The sequence below is a fragment of the Caretta caretta genome, chromosome 1, assembly GCF_965140235.1.
Source record: "Caretta caretta isolate rCarCar2 chromosome 1, rCarCar1.hap1, whole genome shotgun sequence".
In the NCBI taxonomy this organism is placed as follows: domain Eukaryota; kingdom Metazoa; phylum Chordata; order Testudines; family Cheloniidae; genus Caretta; species Caretta caretta.
The window spans coordinates 340,391,098-340,413,296 of record NC_134206.1 but is presented as its reverse complement, the minus strand read 5'-3'; the positions used below and the strand labels follow the sequence as shown (position 1 = coordinate 340,413,296).

Below are 22,199 nucleotides of genomic sequence, written 5' to 3'. Positions count from 1 at the left end.
ATTTGATAATATAGGGTGAATGAAAATCAATTATTTAGGAAACAAACCCACCCCCATTTTTAATTTAAATTAGATTCTTTATTTTAGTTAAATACAAGTTTATTTTTTTAAAATCAGCCCTTTTAAAATTAAATTTGAAAATGACAACCTATATTCAGGCCTAAATTTATTATGTAATCTGTTAAAATCCTTTAAATTGAATAGTACTTGTTTGCTGTCAAGTTTTAAAGAAAGTCAGATCACTGAAGCAGTGGAAGTTACTGGCTAAGCACCTGGAACTAGAGTTTGAAGTGCTAAACCAACCTTTGACAACAGTAGCATCTTTTTGCAAGTGTAGAGAGAATACATTCCGTCAGAGAGGCACTGCTGTTATGCCCACCAGGGTCTGCTGTGGCACCAGAACAGAGAGCAGCCAGCTCACCGGCAGTAGCAAACAGCAGCTGGCTGCATTGCTCACAGCGCCCTGCCTGCAGGGCCAGGTTAGGAGGCATGGGTTATGGGGGGCGGGAGAGGGCTGCTGGGGAATCACATAGACTGGGGTTCAGAAGGGCTAGTGGTGGGGGACAAACTGTGGCAAGGGCTGAATGGGAATGGGGTGTAGGGCCACATGGGAACGGAGAGCAGGGGAGTGCAGGGCCACATGGGAACGGAGAGCAGGGGAGTGCAGGGCCACATGAGGACGGGGCAGAGGGTGGCCGAGTGGGGGTATGGGATACATGGGGATAGGGGCAGATGTGCCTGAATGAATGGGAGAGGCTAGGGGGTCAGCCAGATTCTGCATGGAGGAGCTCCCCAACTCCCTAACAATCCTCCTCCCCCCAAAAAACCCACTGTTCCATACTTCTCTCACCCATACCCAACAACCCCACAGGTTCACTCCCAGGCTCCTTCCCAGCAATTGCTTCCCTCTCCCTCAGTTTTTCCGTTACTCCTAATTCCCACAAGCCTTTGCCACTGCTTCTGAGGGGTGTGGGAAATAAGCTTCTGTATTGTAGTCATAGGTGCCGACTCTGTTGGTGCTCTGGGGCTGAAGCATCCACAGAAAAAAATTGTGGGTGCTCAACACCCATAGGGGCCCCACTGATCAGCTCCTCCCCTCTCCCGCCCCCGTGCCTCCTGCCCGCCAGCGTCCATGTCGATCGGCTCCTTCCCCTCCCTGCCAGTGCCTCCTGCCCTCTGCGGATTAGCTGTTCAGTGGTGTGTGGGAGGCGCTGAGGGGAAGGGGTGGAGCGAGGACAGGGTATATTCAGGGGAGGGGGTAGGAAGAGGTGGGGTGGGGCCTTGTGGGAAGGAGTGGAGTGAGGGCATGGCCTGGGGCAGAGTGGGGGTTGATCACCCCTTGGGAAATGAGGAAGCTGGCCCCTGTGATTGTAGTTTAAATGAATTATTACTCAAGAGTTCTGTATTAATATGCCTAGTAAGGAATCTTTGTCAAAAAAACATTTCCTCCATCTTTTTTGTTGTCTGTATTGTTACAGACATATTTGCTGACAGGTATTAGGAAATAAATTGCCAAAATAATTGTAACTGGTGTGATGATGTTGTGTTATTTTGACAAACAAAATATGTAGAATTTTGCAGAATTTTAAAATGTGCGCAGAATTTCCCCAGGAGTAAAGTCGGACTGAGGGAGTGTTCATTAAAATATTTCAAAAAGATGAAACCATACTATGATGGGGTGGTTGTCCCTCCGAACCCCCCCCCCCCCATTTGAAATGTTTTCTGTAGGATGCGTATGGGAAATTAGAGTTATCATCAAACTTTTATGGCTAGGAAGGGCCTGCATCCTGCCTCTGATCCTGCATCACTATGTAAATCAACTTAGCCGCTATTATTCAATTTGTGGCCAAGTTTCTGAAAATCTAAGACTCAAGGTCTGATTATGCAGTCGCTGGACATGAGCAGTTTCTACTGTGTTCAGTGGAGAGGTTGTCATATACTGCTGCATAATTTGATTTTTAAGTGTCTTTAAACATACAGTCCTGTATAAAGTCCAGACTTTCTGGAAGGTGAATTTTCTTAGCCAGAAAGCAAACACACATGTCCTAGACATCATCTTCTCTCAATCACGATTAGTCTTGCTTTTAAACCTGGATGAATCAGCATCTGAATCTTAGATCTGCAGAGCTGAATTGTAGTTTGCCCCATAGTATCTTTGTCATTGTCACGAAAGCTCATGCTCAAATAAATTGGTTAGTCTCTAAGGTGCCACAAGTCCTCCTTTTCTTTTAGCAGAAACTCTATGTCTACACTGCAAGTGTACAGTGGCACAGCTACAATGTAGATACTTGCTACGGCAGTAGAAGGGTTTTTTCTATTGCTGTAGTAAATCCACCACCTTGAAAGGTGGTGACTAGGTCGACAGAAGAATTCTTCCGTTGACATAATGGTGTCTATAACAGGGTTTAAGTCGGCTTAACTACATCTTGCGGGAGTGGGAGGGGAAGGGGAGAGGAATCACACACCTAAGTCAATGTAGCTAGGTAGACCTAGGTTTTAGGTATAGACCAGGCTTTAGCTGCTTGCAGTATTTGCTCTCCAGTAACGCTGTCTCGTTAGCAACATGGCAAACATGAAACCTGTCCTGTTTGCTACACTGACTTCCCGCAGAATATGGAATCATAGTCATGGACTCGGTCTTCCCTTTGAGGTGCTCAGTGATATGGGCCAAGGAACCTAAGAGATCACCTAAAGCTCCAAGATGAAGATTGTGGTCAACCACTCCACTCACCAGGCACAACAAAGCACCAACAGTCCAGCTTGTTTGTAAGGGGACAGAACTTTCTCAAATGGTGGTCTGAGACTGTGGAATGAATTCCAATAATATCTAAGAACCATTAAAAACCTCGACTTCTCTTCCATATGTAAGGCCTGCCTCTTTGACCTTACCTACAAAAACACACAGAACATCAAGCAAAGTTAAGAGCTCCCAGTTTTCCCCCAGGGAGAGGAGCCGCATCAGTCCTGTGGTTTTCTAGTTACCTCATTTAATGCACTGCTGGGAGGCACTTACCGTGTTGATGGGTGTGGTATAAAAATCTGAATAAAATGAGTCACACAATATTCAATGAGTTTGAATGGTTTCAGAAGTGAAAGTGATATGCTGACAAAAAAGCAGAATGATCTTGTGACTAGGGCACTGGACTTGGGAGATCTGTCTTCTATTCTTGGCTTTGCCACTGACTCACTGTAACTGTATCACAGTGTATTGTGAGACTTAATTCATCCACTTATAAAAGCACTTTGAGATCTTTAGCTAGCAGTTATGGTTGAAGTCCGAAGTGTTCTGTCAAAATCAAACTCTCAAGACTCAAGATTTCTAAGAGCTTTTTTTTCCCCTCTCTAACTTTTGTTTCAGGGATGATCCCCCAACATGTTCTCAGGAAGCCAGTGTTGATGATCAGGCAGAGGAAATACAGGTGGGTACAAAATGTAATAAAACTTGTGTGAAGTCTCTTACAAAGTAAATGTATTAATACTTACCACATCTGTAGAGATCCATAGGGAGGCATACCACTTTACTGAATAATAAAAACATGGTCCCTGCAATGAGGAACTTATATCTTAGGTTAGATCAGGGATCAGCAACCTTTGGCACACAGCCCGCCAGGGAAATCCGCTGGCGGGCCGGGGCAGTTTGTTTACCTGCAGTTTGTTTACCTGTTGGAGCTGTGATCGGCCTAACCTGCAGACGCTGCAGGTAAACAAACTGTCCCGGCCCACCAGTGGATTTCCCTGAAGGGCCGCGTGCCAAAGGTTGCCGATCCCTAAGTTAGATGCATCCTGACTTCAGGGAGGGAGGAAAGTTTGGATAAAATGTTGCTATGATATTTGTTTCTCACAAGGCACATTTCTTATTAGTTTCTTTATTAACTGGTTTGTTAAGCTCCGAAAGAAACAGTGGAGAGGCTGTGGAAAGAAGTGGGTTTTACAGGGGGCATTTGAAGGAACAAAGAGAGGCTGTGTACCATACAGGATCAGGGAGGACATTCCAGGCAAAGGAGGCACCCTGAGAAAAACAATGTAAGCTCTTAAAGAGAAAAAGAATTGAAGCGGAGTTAGCTAACCATTGGTCTAGAACTGAGAAGTGGTGGGAATTGGGACAAGATTTAGGCAGGGACAGAGCTGTGCCAAGCTTTACACTGCACATCTTGTTGGCTTGCTTCTCTGTCATATTCTGGTTGCAATTTGCAAAGATGACTTCAAGACTTATTTCTACAGTTAAGGATGGTGATACTGATGCTGAACCCAAGGTTTCGTGCTGTGCATGGTTTTTCATAGCCCCGTGATACCTGAACATTTCTGCCTCTCCCTTTTTCATTTAGACCATTATTTTTTTTAGGTTTTGTCTACACAGTGAGTTAGTGTGTGGCAAGCCAGGGTATGACTCTACAGCATGACAGCCTGCTATACACTAACTCTCTGTGTGTATTCTGTTACAGCGCAGTGAAAGTTCCGGAGCACGGCTCAGAAGCCCAGCATGCTCTGGGACTTTCACTGCATTGTAGCAGGTTCTACACATCAGGTTAGTGTGCAGCACACTGGTGCGCTGTTAATTCACATTCTGGCTTACTGCATGCTAACTCACTGTGTAGACAAGCTCTTATTTGCTATCTTCATTTATGTGAAGTGTTCAGTCAACAATAACAACACCTCTCTATATGTTGGGTGTTGTACCCGCTCCCATCTTTATGGTACAAGATCTCCAGGACAGAGAGAGGATTTGTTTGGTATGTTTTACCTATTGTACAATTCAGTGTAGATTTATGGTGTTACATAAATAATAAATATGCTAGGACATACAAGAAACCATTAAAATTGTTCTATTCCTCTTTTATTTAGTGGTCGGATGATGAGAATACCACAACACTTACGGTAAGGATGCTTTATGTACCTAAAAGCATGGAATTTTGTCCACATTATTCTTTCTGTAACCTGAGAATTAAGCTCATTTTCAGAAGATTAAATTTACCCATTGTTACACTGACCATGTATCAGGCCATTTCAGATTTGTGGCAGGGTGGATGTTTCTCATTATAGAACCTGGTGGAATCTCACTTTTTGTACAAAACACACCAGTAACCGGAAACTTATTTAAATTGTAATATGAAAAACAAGTTGTTATTGCTTCCTTTGTGGATAATCAAAAATAAAAATGGGCCAGTGTTTAAGGATCAGACTCTCACCAGGCTATAGGAAATGAACTGAAGTTCAGCACTAAATATAGCCATCTTTCATTCTTGCCACTTCCAACATGGCTCCCCAATTACATAATCAAACCTTAAGCAGAAGAGATGAAGGCCCTGTAGCTTTCTGCTTTCAGAGCTCTCCGCAACCCCACTCTCCTACACCTTTGCCATTATTTCCTCCTATGGCCCTTTCATACTGTCTGCTCAAATTGTCATTTTTTCCTTCTCCTGTCTTTGCATCCTTTTTGTGCAGCCCCCTGCTCTTGAAACAGGATCCTGACTACTGTGAACCAAGCCCCCTCCCTCTTCTCTTCCAAATCACTTCTGAAAAGTCCATCAGTTCCCCAAATATTAATGTACTTGCACCCCTTTTTGCCTATCATCTGTGCCATAGCCATCCATCTTATTAATGCGGTAGAGCCAAAGTGTTGGGGGGGGTGGATCAGTTTTGTGGCTCCATTGTTTACTCCTGGGGGATTCTGCACCAAAAAATTAAAAATTCTGCACACATTTTAAAATTCTGCATATTTTATTTGTCAAATAACACAACATAATCACACCAGTTTCAATTATTTTGGAACTTATTTCTAAATACCTGTCAGAAAGTATGTCTCTAACAATACAGACAACAAAAAAGATTCAGGAAATGTTTTTTGACAAATAGATTCTTTACGAGGGATATTAATACAGAACGCTGAGTAATAATTCATTTAAACTACAGTACAGAACCATATTTTCCGCACCTCTCAGAAGCAGTGCAAAGGCTTGGGGAAGTCAAGGGTAATGGAGGAGCTGAAGGAGAGGGAAGTAATTGCTGGGAAGGAGCCTGGGTATGAACTTGAAGGTTTGTTGGGTATGGGTGGGAAAAGTATGGAACAGGTTTTTCTGGGGGTGGGGGTGGGGAGGGATTCGTGTCCCCCAAGCAGATCCTGGCTGACCCCTAGCCTCTCCCATTCAGTCAGGCACATCTCTTCCCGTCCCCATGTGATCCTGCACTCCCATGTATCCTTGCACCCCCTGTCCGTATGTCCCTCCATCCCCACTCAGACACCCTCTCCCGCTGTCCCCATGCACACCCTGTCCCCATGTCTGTGCCCCCACACAGCCATCCCCCTTCCTCCTGTAGCTCTGCTCCTCCTCTGCCCACGTGCCCCTGCACCCCTGTCTCCCCCACTGAGCCATCCCTCTGTATCTCTGTACCCCCTCCTCCCATGTGGTCCTGGACCTACCTCCCCCCTGTGACCCTGCGCCTCCACTCCCATTCAGCCCCTGCTCCAGTCTGTCCTCCCCCATTAGCCCTTATGAGCCCCTGTCTGACCCCCCCCAACAGCCCCACACTGTCTGTCTCCCCATATCTCCTGACCTGGCCCAACAGGCACTGTGAAGAAGGCAGGCTCTTTCTCTTCCCTATCGTAGCTGGGGTTTGCCAGAAGCGGCTGCTGTATTCTAGCACCATAGCGCCCTCTGATGGGCAAAAGGCAGAACTTCAGCAACTTTTCAGCAGAAACTTTTTTTTTCTGTTAAAAAAAAAAATTAAAAATATGCATGGCACATGAAATATGTGTGCACGCAATGGCACAGGATTTCCCCCAGGAGTAATTGTACTAAGCACTGTACAAACACCTATCCTGATCTCTACCTTCAATAGCTTATATGTTCACTTAGAGTTTACACCCTTGCATTTTGAATCTGTAGAGACTTACACATGTGCTTAACTTTACGCTTGTGAGTAGTGTCTGATGTCAGTGGAGCTACTTACACACCTATGTCTTTTTCAGATTGGTGCCTTAGATTGTAAATTGTTCAGATAAGGGATTTTGTGAGTTATTTGTTGTATTTTACCTTTGTAAAGTGTCATGTTTTGTTTAACACTGTTAAACAATAGAATATTGTTTTGGATGTTTTTCTATATTTTCATATATATTCTGTGTCGTAATTGAAGTCAAAGTGTATATTATTTTTTATTACAAATATTTGCAATGTAAAAATGATAAAAGAAATAATGAGGAATCTGGTGGCACCGTGAAGACTAACAGAATTATTTGGGCATAAGCTTTTGTGGATAAAAAACCCCACTTCTTCAGATGCATGGAGTGAAAATTACGGATACAAGCATAAATATACTGGCATGTGAAGAGAAGGGGAGTTACCTTACAAGTGGAGAACCAGTGTGGACAAGGCCAATTCAGTCAGGGTGGATATGGTCCACTCCCAATAATTGATGAGGAGGTATCAACACCAAGAGAGGGAAAACTGCTTTTGTAGTGAGCCAGCCACTCCCAATCCCTAGTCAAGCCCAAATTAATGGTGTTAAATTTGCAAATGAATTCTAGCTCTGCAGTTTCTCTTTGAAGTCTGTTTTTGAAGTTTTTGTTGTTGTTGAAGAATGGCTACTTTTAAATCTGTTGTTGAGTGTCCAGGGAGATTGAAGTGTTCTCCTACTGGCTTTTGTATGTTACCATTCTTGATGTCTGATTTGTATCCATTTATTCTTTTACGTAGAGACTGTCTGGTTTGGCCAATGTACATGGCAGAGGGGCATTGCTGGCACATATCACATTAGCAGATGTGCAGGTGAATGAGCCCCTGATGGTGTGGCTGATGTGGTTGGGTCCTCTGATGGTGTCGCTAGAGTAGATATGGGGACAGGGTAGGCTACGGGGTTTGTTACAGGGATTGGTTCCTGGGTTAGTGATTCTGTGGTGTGATGTGTAGTTGCTGGTAAGTATTTGCTTCAAGTTGGGGGCTGTCTGTAAGCGAGGACTGGCCTCCCTCCCAAGGTCTGTGAGAGTGAGGGATCGTTTTCCAGGATAGGCTGTAGATTGTTGATGTGCTGGAGAGGTTTTAGCTGGGTGTTATACGTGATGGCCAGTGGTGTTCAGTTATTTTTCCTTGTTGGGCCTGTCCTGTAGTAGGTGACTTCTGGGTCTCGCTCTGTCAATCTGTTTCGTCACTTCCGCAGGTGGGTATTAAGTTTTAAAAATGCTTGATAAAGATCTTGTAGGTGTTTGTCTGTGTCTGAGGGATTGGAGCAAATGCAGTTGTATATTAGGGGTTGGCTGTAGACAATGGATCGTGTGATGATGTCCTGGATGGAAGCTGGAGGCATGTAGGTAAGTATAGCGATTTCCGGTATAGGGTGGTGTTTATGTGACCATCTTTTATTTGCACTGTAGTGTCCAGGAAGTGGATCTCTTGTGTGGACTGGACCAGGCTGAGGTTGATGGTGGGGTGGAAATTGTTGAAATCCAGGTGGAATTCTTCAAGGGCCTCCTTCCTGTGGGTCCATATGATGAAGATGTCAGAAATGTAGCGCAAGTAGAGGAGGGGCACTAGGGGACGAGAGCTGAGGAAGAGTAGTTCTAAGTCAGCCTTAAAAATGTTGACATACTGTGGGGCCATGCGGGTACCCATAGCAGTGCTGCTGACTTGAAGGTATAAGTCGTCCCCAAATCTGAAATGGTTGTGGGTGACGACAAAGTCACAGAATTCAGCCACCAGGTGTGCCGTGGCCTCATCAGGGATACTGTTCCTGACAGCTTGTAGTCCATCCTTGTGTGGAATATTGGTGTAAAAAGCGTAAAGAGCTTCTACATCCATGGTGGCCAGGCTGGTGTTTTCAGGAAGATCATCTATGCATTGTAGTTTCCACAGAAAGTTGGTGGTGTCTCGAAGATAGCAAGGAGTGCCCGTAGCACAGGGTCTGAGGAGAGAATCCAAATAGCTGGTAGCTATTCTCTTCATGTGCCAGTATATTTATGCTTGTATCTGTAATTTTCACCCATGCATCTGAAGAAGTGGGGGTTTTTACCCACGAAAGCTTATGCCCAAATAAATCTGTTAGTCTTTAAGGTGCCACCAGACTCCTCATTGTTTTCGTGGATACAGACTAACACGGCTACCCCTCTGATAACAGAAATAATATTTTTCAATTCACCTCGTAGAAATACTGTAGTGCAATCTCTTTGTCCTGAAAGTGCAACTTACAAATGTAGATTTTTTGTTTTTTACATAACTGCACTCAAAAACAAAATAATGTAAAACTTCAGAGCCTACAAGTCCACTCTGTCCTACTTCTTGTTCAGCCAATCACTAAGACAAACTGTGATGGGGTTCCCCCAGGGTGTAGCCTGGGACTGTGGGACTGCTGTATGAACACAAAGAAGTGCCTTCTCAAATGTCAAAGTATTTTAAAAGAAAAACTACTAAGAAAATCCATCACACGTACACAGCCAACTATCTTTTTCAGATTCAGTGAAAATAACTTCTTTACTTGGCTCATAATCTACATTCTGAACCTTACTTTGTGCCCTGCAGCCGTGGCTGTCATGGCCACTATGAACACTTAAGAAATTCATGATGGAGAAGTTAATTACATAGGAAAGCCAGCTGCATAAACCTCACAAAGAAATCCATTTGTGCAGGGATGGGGCGGGCAGGGAATGTATTAAAATGGAAAGGCTCTAGACAGTCATCTCACAGTTACTTAATGACAGTAAAGATCAAATTGAATGCTGGTAAAAGGGGCCAGATTGACAGCCCGATAGAATTCAGTCCTCTGTCCACAGACCAGGCACTATACAGCACAGGCACACTGCTAACACAAGCTTCCGCAACACTGGCCTGCCATTCTACTTGGGGTGTTTTTGCCTTTCACAGCAGCATGTGGATGCGGGTCACCTGCCAGAATCATCTGGATATATCCCACTTAATTCCCTGCTATTTCAAGGGCCTCAGGCACTGGTGTGGCACATAATAGTTTAGTCCCCTAAGGGCTGTAATATTTGGTCTAATATCAGTTGTTGGGTTTAGTGTGCGGGTGGTGGCTTCTGATATACAGCAGATCAGACTAGATGATCCAGTGGTCTCTTCTGGCCTTAAATTCTATGACTATATGACCAAGGCAGTGATGCTGTACTAATGGTTATAAAAGCAGCATGAGTGCTCTGACATTGAGAAAACACAGGAAAAATGGGTTTAAAAGACTTCTTTTGGTGTCTGATTAGTTCACAGCATGAGTGAGTGGGATGACGTTTTTGTGACGTATCAGCATATTCTGATTTTCTACTATAATACTTGTTCTGCAAAAAGAGGTGGTCTTTGCAAAGTTGATTCTTTAGGAACTGATGGACTGAAACCAGCTTCAATTTCTTTTAAAGATTCTGGATCTAATTTTGTCCTAGGTTGTGAGCATGCTGGGCAAGGACTTCTTTTGTATTGTTTTGGCATGGTGCCTAGTACAATGGAGCCCAACTTCCTGTCCGGGGTCCTTAGGAGCTAACAATAGAAATAATAATTGGAGGTAGTCCAGGTAGCTACACCTATCATTAAGGTGCTTGACACTTTCCACTGTAGTACCCTATTTTCAGCTGCTTAGAACTTTGGCAAACTTTAACTGTTTGGGATGAAGTTTTCCATGGCAGATGTCTACCAGGTTGATTTTTTTTTTGTGGTGGGAGAGTGGAGAACTTCAAAAACTGCTCAGTAATTTTTTACAACAAGCTTATGGACTAATTTGTTTTGCTCATGGTAAACAAAATGTGTACAATCATTTTTATTGCGAATTTTTAACATTACCATGCATTGGAGCAGGGAAATGAAATATGACAAATTTTGCCCTAGTTCCAGAATACGGCCTTTGCTGCCTGAATTTGGCTGCGTTCTGAGTCTCCGAAAATCACAGTTCGCACATGGTCAGTTGAGACTTGTTACATTTTGGCTGCTAAATGCTCAGAAGATGCCATCTGCACTGAGCATGCCCCTTCACTCCCAGCACCTTCATGCTGATTGGACTGCATGCACACAAAGTGACAGAGCATCAGTGTTGCCAGCTATCACTCGGTGAATGTCACCGTAGAGGACCTTGAAAAGTAATTAGATGGTGCAAAAAATTGCTTGTTCAGGTTTTTTGGGGCGGGGTTGGGAGGGAGGAACTTCAAGTACGATTGCTCTTGAAAACTAAAAAGTGCAGTAAGTAAAAACTCAGAACATATGGAACCAAGCACAACTTAAATCATTCCACTTAAGTGGAATGATTTTTTTTTAAGTGATTTGGTGGGAAATTGTGTTGGGAGAAGCTAAAAAAGGATCTCTGAAATTATAAAATATTCTTGTGGATGTAAGGTTTTATAATTTGCAGTCTGGGTGCGAGGGGAGGAGAAAGATCTTAGTTTATCTTTAAGCTAGGTGTTATTTTTGAGATGCATTTTATATAAACACTGATGGAAATAGCATTTTCTAAACACTGCTTACTGTGACATCATTTATTTATTCTTCAGGATGAAAAATCTTTGGCAACTGTCCACAAGTCTTTGATATTCTTTTGAAGGGCAGAGATTTATTCCTTCCTCTGTGCTAGCCACCCACACTAGTAGTGCTTGTAGCATCGTGCGGGATTTTTTTTCTACGTTTGGTGTTCTACTATACAGTAAATCATTTATTTTTAAACAAGCATCACATTCTTTTTCAAAGCCAAAGATTCCCAGCACAGTCTATTCTCTTGGTGCAAGTTAACAACACATGTATTACTCAAGACTGTCTTCAAGGCCCCAGCCCTACAAGCTCTTTTCCCATCCGGGGGAGCCACATTGCATGAAGCCCTATTAACTTCAGGTGCAGAACAGCTTGGAGATCGGGATCTGGTATTGTGTACGTAGATGTTTAAAGATTTGCTCTTCTCCACAGGGATGTCGTCATGTTAAGTGATAAATATTAAAGTGTGTGACACACACACTTTTTAATGTGTGTGTGTGTGTGTGTGTGTGTGTCCATTTACACACACACACACACACACACATTCCTAATAAATTAACTTTTAGTTTAGTGAGGTGTTAAGATCTGATGCATATTCTTGTTATTTAACTGGCTTGTTTACTTTTGCACTTGTATCAGTTTCAACACTGAAATTAGACCAGTCAGTTTTGTTTATTGTTCCACTTTCTAACTTTCATACCTTGGCATAATGCTACAATATTTGGGTGCAAAATTTTTAGGGGAATGTCTAACATGCAACACCCCTCCCCCACCCCCCCAAAAAAGACCATTTGTTTGAAATGCCTAAAATCAGCATGAAAAAAATTCTAATCTTGTCAAATGTTGTTTCCTTATCTATAGTCTGGACTTCTCCTACAGGTGTCTCTTTAAAAGTTGCTTATTTGTTTGACTTGCAGTGTGGCCAGTTCTTATGATTTTATCATCAGTCTTGTGATACAGTTTTTTTTCTAAAGCCCAGGAACCTCAGTTTTAATTTTAAAAAACAAGTAAGTTTCCAGCCCTCATTATTGCAGAGAAAAGCTTGAAAACATGAACGGCCAAGGTTCAAGCACCAGAAAACAAAAAATTATTTAAAATCTCATGATTTTTGGAGCCTGCCTCATGGTTTTTGGGTGGTAATACTGGATTTGCGTGTGAATCTATTGCAACTGTAATTTACATCCTTAATTCTATTTCTAAAGCTAATCTTTTCCCTGATTAAATGAACGTGAATTACCTTCTGTTCTCCATTTAGGCACCAGAATTCCCTGAGTTTGCACTTAAAGTTCAAGAAGCTATCACGTCCTTGGGAGGCAGCATCTTCCCTAAGCTCAACTGGAGTGCTCCCAGGGTAAGAACACTGATTAAATCCTAAATGTTTTAACAGACTTCGTTGTAATCAATTCTTTGATGTATCTGGGACTTGGGAGGAGAGTAACTGCACTGATGGAGGCTGGTGCAGTAGCAGAGTTCTCAGTGGAGTGCTGCTGCAGTACAATTTGGTGCAGTCGAGTTGCACAGCCTTTCCTGAGTGATGTCATACGGCTCTGCATCACCCAGGTACTGTTTCATGAGCTGGAATTTATATGGGAAGAGGTACAGTCTGCGTGTTCTTCTCAAAAATTCAGCTCTTCTCTTCATTTGATAGGCACTTATTAGTGCTTTGTAGAGAAAATAAAATCAATTTGCACTGATGTCAGTAGATGTCCATGCACAGAACAATAGCTTAATTCAGCCATGTGTTCAGCAATACCTGGGCAACCCACCTCACTGCTATACAGGGGTAATGGAATTGTTTCCCAAGTTACCCGGGAAAGAATTTTCTGTAGTATCTGGCTGATGAATCTTGCCCATATGCTCAGGGTTTAGCTGATCGCCATATTTGGGGTCGGGAAGGAATTTTCCTCCAGGGTAGATTGGAAGGCCCTGGAGGTTTTTCGCCTTCCTCTGTAGCATGGGGCACGGGTCACTTGCTGGAGGATTCTCTGCTCCTTGAGGTCTTCAAACTACAATTTGAGGACTTCAATAGCACAGATATAGATGTGAGGTCTTCTTTAGGAGTGGTGGGTGAAATTCTGTGGCCTGCATTGTGCAGGAGGTCAGACTAGATGATCATAATGGTCCCTTCTGGCCTAAATATCTATGAATCTATGATGAGAAGAGAAACTCCTGCCAAAATCAGTTGTCCATCTTTGTAGTCCTGCCTGTCAACTCGTACTTCAAAATGGTGTGCAGTAGTTGTATATCAGCTATTGATAAGGCACGTAAAGGTACATTTCAAATGATATCATTCCTTCTTGTTTAGGATGCCTACTGGATAGCAATGAATAGTTCTCTGAAATGTAAAACCCTCAGTGATATCTTCCTCCTCTTCAAGAGTTCAGACTTCATTACTCGTGACTTCACTCAGCCGTAAGTATAGTTCAGACAGATAGTTTTATTAATTTGATCAAATCTAAAGTAATAGTTCCTATAAATCTTCTCTGAAAAGTAACTGTAAAAGTCATTGTGGAGTTTGATTCATTGTCTCTCAGTGACTTCCATACACAACTAAAAAAATTCTTTTTTGTTTTCTAACTGCCAACTCTGCACAAATTCGGATTCCAAGATGAGAGTGAAACCAGATTTTGTTTCTAGTGATGATGATGCATGAGAAAAAAGATTCTATACGCCAAATTATCCCCTCAGCAATACCTGGGCAACCCACCTCACTGCTATACAGGGGTAATGGAATTGTTTACTAAGTTCCAATCGGGTAAGAAGGAAATGGACTCTGTCTTACTCTCATTCTTAGCTGTGCTGATTCTGCAGTGTTAATGGGTAAAATTCAGTAAAATATTATTTATTTATTAAAGTAATGGGTTCTGACCCTGACTACAAACCAAGAATGCCTTTGTGGACTAAATGCACTATTATCAGAGTTGAATCACATTCTAATCAAGACGTTTCTCTCTCGGTTCTTTGTTGCTAGGGGTTTTTATTATTACGTGTCTTCACTGTGGTCCGGCATCACTTTCAGTCATTTCATTTACAGCTTCTAATACTTTTGGGTTCAGTATTGTTGGCTGGGAGGAAACTGAGACCTCTGCTGCTGTGTCACCTCTCCTTTTTTTTCTGGAGCTCCTTGATCCCAGTTCCTTTTGTTGCATTTGGACAAATACTATTGCTCGGAAGTGTGTTGTTCTGTCGTCAGAGATAAAATTATGAGAGTACAATGGGATTAGGCAGGGGTTAGGTTTTTTCTTTTTAATCTTCTGATTAGGAGGGTACAGTCAGTTGGGTAAGACCATTTAGCATCTGTGACCTCCAGACCTCTGAAACATGTGACTCATCCTAAATTTATTTCTTTGCAATGAAAGTGTTGTGTTTAATGAAGAGACCGCTTTTTTAACTTGAAGCTTAATTAGTGTTTAACTCCAGTTGCTGGTACCCTGCTAAGAACCATCTTGGAAATTCTATTTAATTGTCTAGCTTAAAAAGTACTTCTTTGAAAATCAAGATCAGGAGGGGGAGAAATGCCTTCCATGACTAAACTAAAACCCCAGTTTAATAATCCAATTTTATATATTTGGGAGGAAGCTTTATCCAGTAGTTGTTGGCTGCTTATTTATTGTGTGGTAGTGCCTAGGAACTTCAGTCAAGAGCAAGGGACCTATTGTGCTAGGTGCTGTCAACTCAGACAACAAAGAAGACAGTCCCTGCCCCAGAGCACTTACAATGTAATGAGGCCTTTTCTTGTTTAAAACGTGAAACTTAATTGTGCTGTTGCTGTGCAACTGCTTTCTTTTCTGGTCCTGCAACTTTGGCAACAGACTTTGGCATCTGTCAAGGTGCAAAAAATTCTCACCCGGGTCCCCAAATTTCTCTGTGGAGCTTAGCAATGGTTTCAGTCCAGTAGTGAAGTCAAAGCAGCTCTGCAAGTTATAATGTCCATGTGCATTGCCCTATCCTGGAAAATGTAGGGCCAGACTTTTCCTTGGGTGGGGTGTTAAGTTTTGTGCAATATCGGCCGTCATTGCAAACGCCTAGCCCACATTGTGTATGCAAAACGGGGAGTTGTATTTTTATATTATGGCAGTGCCCATAACTTGCTAGGCAGTGTCCAAACACTGAAAGTCATAGACTCGAAGCTTCTTACGACCAGAAGGCACCGTTGTGGTCATCTAGTCTGACCTCTTACATCACACATCCCTCAGTTAAAACTCTGGTTCAAGCCCAATAGCTGTTGTTGTATTAGAGCCTATTTTCTAGAAGGGAAAAAAAAATCCAGTCTTCATTTAGATTTTGTGTGATGGAGAATCCACTGGAACCCTTGGTAAGTTGTTCCAATGGTTAATTACCCTCACTGTTAAGAATATGCTCCTTATTTCTAACCTGAATCTGTCTAGCTTCAACTTCCAGCCAAGAGCATGGGACATGGTCCTTGCTCAGAAGCACTTATACACTTAAAAGATAAAGGGAGGAGGAAAAGGTGATAGCGCGTATGCAAACGGATCAGGGTGGTGATAGCTAAATTTTAGTGTCTTTGTTCTGATGGGAGGGTCATTCAGTGGAATTGAGGTCGGAGATAGGATAGGATTGTGAAAGTAAGAGAGGAAATGGCAGAGGGAGAGGAGAACTGTATGGAAATGAGGAAATGAGGTTGAACTGAGGAGGAAGGGAGGGAGGTTGGACTAGGGGAATGAGCTGGGGCAGGTGAGAAGTTGCAGTAGGCCGCGCCAGTAACAATAACACAGCAAATGAGGAAAAACCTATCCAGAGCTCAAGTTTTCAGAGTCAAGTGAAGATTTCTGGAGGCTGTGACAACTCTTTGGCAACTGCTCTGGCTCCTGCTGTTCAGAGGGGATGGGAGGCTGCTTAGCCACAAGCCTCTTTCCATCCATAAAGAGGTTGGAAGACCCCGACTTAACCCATGTGGTGCCTTCTGTTGTAGCTGGCGCTGGCTGCTTTGGGGAGTGAGACGCAGGTCTGGAAGCTTCCACAGTTTTCCCAACAAAATCCTCCTAGCGGCTGTTCCCCATAGATGAGGGAAGGAGGCTGCTAACCCTACTGAGCACATGCATTGTTGCCCATCGGGTGTGCAGATCTTGCAGGTGCAACTTATGTGTTGTCCTTGGAAATTTTGGCCATTTAAAATTTGCTGCTACTTGTTTATAAGTCTTGGGGAAATGTACCCAGTAATTACTAGCAGGAGGACTAAATCTACTAGCCAGAGGTAGGAAATGCAAGGGTGGGAGTAGCTCCACTAGCAAAGTCTACGGCTTGTGCCTTCATGAGAAGCACAGGTGCTAGGGAGAGGTAAGATGCTGGGGTTTCTACCAGGATGTTGTCCTTGAAGTCTCCAGGCAGAGTCAATCTTGAGTATGAGCATCCAGCTAGTACATATTTTATTTTTTTTTATAAATATGAAGCTTCACATTCTGTAATTGTTGGAAGAAGTCATCTCCGTCACACAGAGCCTACTGGCAGAGTTTCTGCTGTTCTACCCTTTAGTCTCCTGCAGTGTGGGAGTGGAAATGAGGAAATAAGTCTCTGCTTCTCTACTCTCTACCTACCCTCTATTTCCAAGGTCTTCCTAGGGGTCACATTGGGAAAACAGAAATTGTAGTGTGGTTTCTAAAGCGCACCAGCGAAACTGATGAGATGCTTGTCAATTTGACATTGCTGCTGTTTGCCAAAATGTTAATTAGCTGCAGAGACACGAGCTGTCTGTCGTCTCAGGAAGACAACACTGCATTTTGTGTGTAATACTAGATTGTAAACTGCTCATGCAGGCCACGTTCTTTATTCTGTAAACCACCCAGTTGTACAGTGTGTGAAAGAAATGCTATATATGTCTTGCCTTTATGTATTGCTGCAGGACCACAAATTCATTGTTGTATAATTTGTATTAAAATAGCACCCCAAAGTTCCAATCAAGGGTTGGGAACTAGATTGCCATACAAACACATACCAATAAATAATCCTTAAACTAGTGGTCTTGGGCTATGATGGTGCTGTGGTGCACCTCTTGTCAGCATTAATGCATCATCATACCTTTGAATTTGACTAGTCTTAGTGCCTTATCTCATTATAAAAGGATTTGTGGCCGCCTTTTGCTGAAGTGTGCCATAAATTACTTGAAACACTTTCAAATTAAATTACAAAAAAGTTTTTTTTTTTTTTTTTTGCCAACCCTGAGTGGACTTGAGTGAGACATATTTTAGTCATGGAGCATCAGAGTACTCAAATGAAAAATTCTATGGACCTGGCAGTAAGGTTGAAAAGTTCATAGAGGGGATAGAAATACATTTAAACAACTGGATCCTATTAGAGAAGAAATTGAACAATAATGCAATTCAATGAAAACCTGCACTATTCTTATTTTACAGCAAGCCAGATGCTTCATATAGTGTAGTTTTTCTAGCTTTTTCCTGTGATTTGATTTTTCTAAGTCCACTCCTGTGTTGGACACCTCCATATTTCTTTTCTAGTAATGCTTCTCTGTCTCTTAGGTTTGGCTATTTAATTTTAGTCTTGTTATATTGTATTTTAAAATGGTGCCATGCCTTGGTGGGTAAGAGGACAGTATATCAGTACAATTTACTAAAGAGGGTTTAATAATCCAACGGAGGGTTTGCTTCTATCGCCACTATGCAAATGCACACATTGAAATTTTAGTGCCAATCCCAGTGAGCAGCGGTGTATTAATGCCGAGGCCGTCCAATTTGCAGGGGCGGCAAATTTGTAAAAGCAACCAGGGGCACCAACTTCCCCCAGCACCAGTGGGTGCTCGCACCCCCCCGGCCCTGCCTCAACTCCATCCCTTCCCTGCCCCCATTCCAACCCCTTCCCCAAAGTCCCCGCCCCAACTCCACCCCCTTCCTGCCCCTATTGGTTCCCTTCCCCAAATCCCGGCCCCGCCTCCTCCCCTGAGCGTGGCGCGTTCCCCCCTCTCCCCCAGCTGCGTGAAGCTGTTTTGCGCACAAGCGCCTGCAGGGAGAAGCAGGACCCAGCGGCGCACGCAGGGGAGGAGTCAGAGCAGAGGTGAGCAGGGGCGGGGGGGCGCGGGGAGCTGCCCGGGGGCAGCAATTATTTCAGGGCCTAGGGGCGGCAAAATCATTAATCCGCCACTGCCAGTGAGGTTGATGGAAAATGCTTTGGCCAAAGTAAACAGAAGACACTTATGAGCCCAGGGGCTTCTTCATCGTCATTCATCATGCAGGGGATATATTTTGGCTTTGCTTTTTCCCTTAGCTCAAGGATAGACATTTAACTGTTCTTAGTAAGGACTTCATTTTAGACTCTCAGTCCAGTTTGGATTTGATGGTCTCAGCCTTCTTGTATGATGACCCCAAGGCCTGGATGCTAGTTAATGGGATTGTGTCCCCTATTTTCTCATTGTATAAAGATGCCCAGCAAGAGACTTGGGCTTCTGGGCAAATTGTGGTATAGGTAATTACAATCTAATCTAAAGGCTGACATGTTTTCACTTGGGGAAAAGTTACACTTCACTTTCCCTCCTAAAAGCTGTTTTGTAATGTTAGTGTAAAATACTGTGGTGGTTTTTGCAAAAGCAGGCTTTAGTTTGGTAATAGGGTGAATTATTCCATAGAGATGTAGATAATATGGGCAAATTTAACCTTGGCAATTTCTGTTGATTTTGAGTGAGAGTTGTACTTATTTAAGGTGGGATTAATTTTGCTCCTAATCTGTGAAGCACTTTGGCCTCCTCCTAGATGAACTGTTGTAAATAAAAGGTATTTGAATAAAACATCCTGCTTTTAATCCAGTCCGTTCATAGCATTCCTGAACTGCTAAATTATTCATATGAACATAGGCAGTCAAACAGGCTAAATGATTAGACTTGCTGAATCACAAGGTTGTCTCTATTAATTACGCTATTGATTAAATGCCAGTGCCATAGATCTTGGCAAGCAGAAATTAGAAATGCAACTAGCATATGGAAGTAAAATGCTGAACTGGTAAAAACTGGAGACATTGTGTGCCCTCTCACTTGGATGCGCTTGTAAAAAAGAGAGAGAAATAGATTTGATTGTATTTAGTGGGATGAAAAAGCTTTTGCTCAGACATAAAATAACAGCCAAAAAACTTTTTAATGTACGTTTCTTTGTATTTTGTTACCTTTGTGCTCCTGAACTGTCCAACAAGTAAAAGAAGCTCTGTTGTTTGGGAGGTAGTGTGGCACTGAACGGGCTATTGGTAGACCTGGTTTCTTACCCCAGCTCCACCCATGACCTGCTTTGTGACCAAGGGCAAATCACCTCATTTCTCTGTGCCTCTTTCCCCTCCCACCCACTGCATGTCTGGTTTGTTTATACCAAGCTAATCAGGTCAGGGTGGGATTGTTTGTGCAGTCTCTAGCACACTGGGGTTCCAATTTAGGTGCTACTATAGTATAGATCATAAACAATATACAATCTGATTAGTCAGAGCATCTTGAATATGACTGGCTACATTTCCAACTTTTAAATGTTTGGCTTCTGACATGAAGCTGGCATTTCTATCACTTTAAAATTCTTAAATATGAGAACTTCCCTCATGGAACAGAAATAGACTAACAAGGACTTGAACACAGCACACTAGTTACAGTGCAGTCAGTGTTATTTATCTTTCATGTAAGCACTGTATTTCACTTAACTAATTTAACAGAAAACAGATTATTCAGGGTTTGGTGTAGTATGAGCCTTAAGCCAGTTTTTTTAAAATAACCTAATGTAGTTCATAGGCAGTAAAACGTCCCTGTTTTAATTGGATTCTGTATCAAGCTGAAAACCTTGTCCCTCCTATAAACAAAACTTTCTTGTTTTGTTTTTATCTGCCTTTCAGTAAATGATTTTAGTATATAGTGGGATTCCCTCTGAGACCTTTTCCACTTGGCTTATCAGAACACCTTGTCCAGTTCTGAAAGAACACTTCATCCAGTTCTCTGGGATCCAAAAAAATCTCAGTTAAACTTCAGATTTCATCACTCAGATTCCTTTATTTGGCTTACAGCAAACTATGCTGTGTTGATCAGACTCAAGAATAGGAGTGGGTATAGGGCATACTACCCATACAAAGTTATACAGAAAACCTCTTCCTTTATATACATTTACGCATTGCATTTACTATACATTGCACATACATTTTGGATTGGCTACCGTGTAGGAACCAATCCCTGTGCAGGATGCTGTGTCCATGTGTTGTCCACACTTGACCTACTCCTTACCTCATCTCTCCATTCCTAATTTATCTTGTCCATTGTTAGTAAATGGTTCCATGGGTGTTCCCCCTCTTATCTTAGCTGGGTCACATTCTTTTTTCCACCTTCTGATCTATTTATTTACCTTATTTAGCACAAATGTTCTGTTTTCATCCTAATGATATTTTTACCTCTCTAATTCTATCTTCCAACAAATGAGGCCTCCCTTCATGTGTTAATTACTCATGTCAGACCTCTAGTAGGCATCCTTCGGTCTTGATAAATCATGGATACAGTGCCCCTACACTGTAGTGTAGATCAAGCCTCAGATTGCATATGATACACTTGAGTTAGGTTAACCTACCACCTGTATTAGAAGACATTTGTTAAGCTCTTGTTTCCAAAGGCTGTGGTCCTGAGTGTGATCTTCCCAGTTATCCACATCCATGTCCATTTCATTGAGGTCTTGCTTGCACGCATCCTTGAAACGCAATTTTGGGTGTCCTTTGGGTCTTTTTCCAGATGTCGGTTTGCCATAGATGATGTCCTTTGGGATGTTCCCATCATCCATTCGGTGCACATGCCCTACCCAGCGGAGGCATCTCTGTTTGAGGAGTGTTTGCATGCTGAGTATACTGGCCCACTTGAACACCTCCGTGATGGTGACTCTGTCCCCTGCAGGAGATTGCAAAGATTTAATGAAGACAATGCATATGAAAGCTGTTAAGTGTCTTTTCCTGATAAGAGTATAAGAGTCCATGCCTCATTCCTGTACAAAAATCTGCTGATAACACAGGAGCCTCTTTCTGCATGTACTGCTAATACAGGTGGTAGGTTAACCTAGTTCGAGTGTACCATATGCAATTTGAGGCTTGGTCTACGCTACAGTGTTGGGTTGACGTGAGGCAGGGAGCCGAGAAGCCCAGTGTGGCAGCTGAGGGCCCTGGCTCTCAGCCCCCGACATTTCCCCTCTTAAGTTGATGGAAGCACTCTTGGTGAGGACCGCATCACCGGCAGAAGAAGGGCAATGTGGACATGAACCACTGCAGTAATTACTGAAGTGGTTGTAAGTCAACCTTACATAGGTTGGCTGATGATTATAGTGTAGACATTCCCTGAGACATTTGGAGATATCTTTCGGTTAGGTTTTCCATCATTTCTGTGCACTTAAAAGAATGTTTGATACAAGGCCCTTTTTGAGTGGCATTTGAACCACCTCCTCTAACTTGCCTTAAGTTCTTAAAGTAAAATCTCTAACAATTAAATCCAAGGGTAGAGAAAAAGGGCCTGATCGAAAAGCCTGTTCAGGTCATCAGGAAGACTTGTGTTCAGGCTTTGGATCAGACTGTAAGGCTGTAGTATTCTTCAGGTATAAAATAACTGTTACAATTTTCATTACAACTTCGATGGTTTGTTTTATTATCCACAAGAGTAATTACAATGATTTGCAAATCAATTCATGGCCCCTTTAGTTGATGTATACTGCAGGCATTGTAAATCCTGGTAAATCACTTCACTCCTTTTTATGGGCAAAGGATGAGTGGAATTATACAGCATATATCTGCTCTATTCAG

The 22,199-nt window shown here is 42.7% G+C and overlaps 1 protein-coding gene across 2 annotated transcripts in view; it reads left to right on the top strand.

The window, feature by feature from the left end:
- CDC123 (cell division cycle 123) overlaps positions 1–22,199 on the top strand; it is a 77,672-nt gene that overhangs the window by 1,085 nt on the left and 54,388 nt on the right. For both annotated transcript variants that reach the window (XM_048836591.2, XM_048836592.2), the window contains exons 3-6: positions 3,359–3,419; positions 4,843–4,875; positions 12,697–12,792; positions 13,747–13,853. In XM_048836591.2, the coding sequence (XP_048692548.1) occupies positions 3,359–3,419; positions 4,843–4,875; positions 12,697–12,792; positions 13,747–13,853 (297 nt within the window). The remainder of the gene's footprint in view (positions 1–3,358; positions 3,420–4,842; positions 4,876–12,696; positions 12,793–13,746; positions 13,854–22,199) is intronic.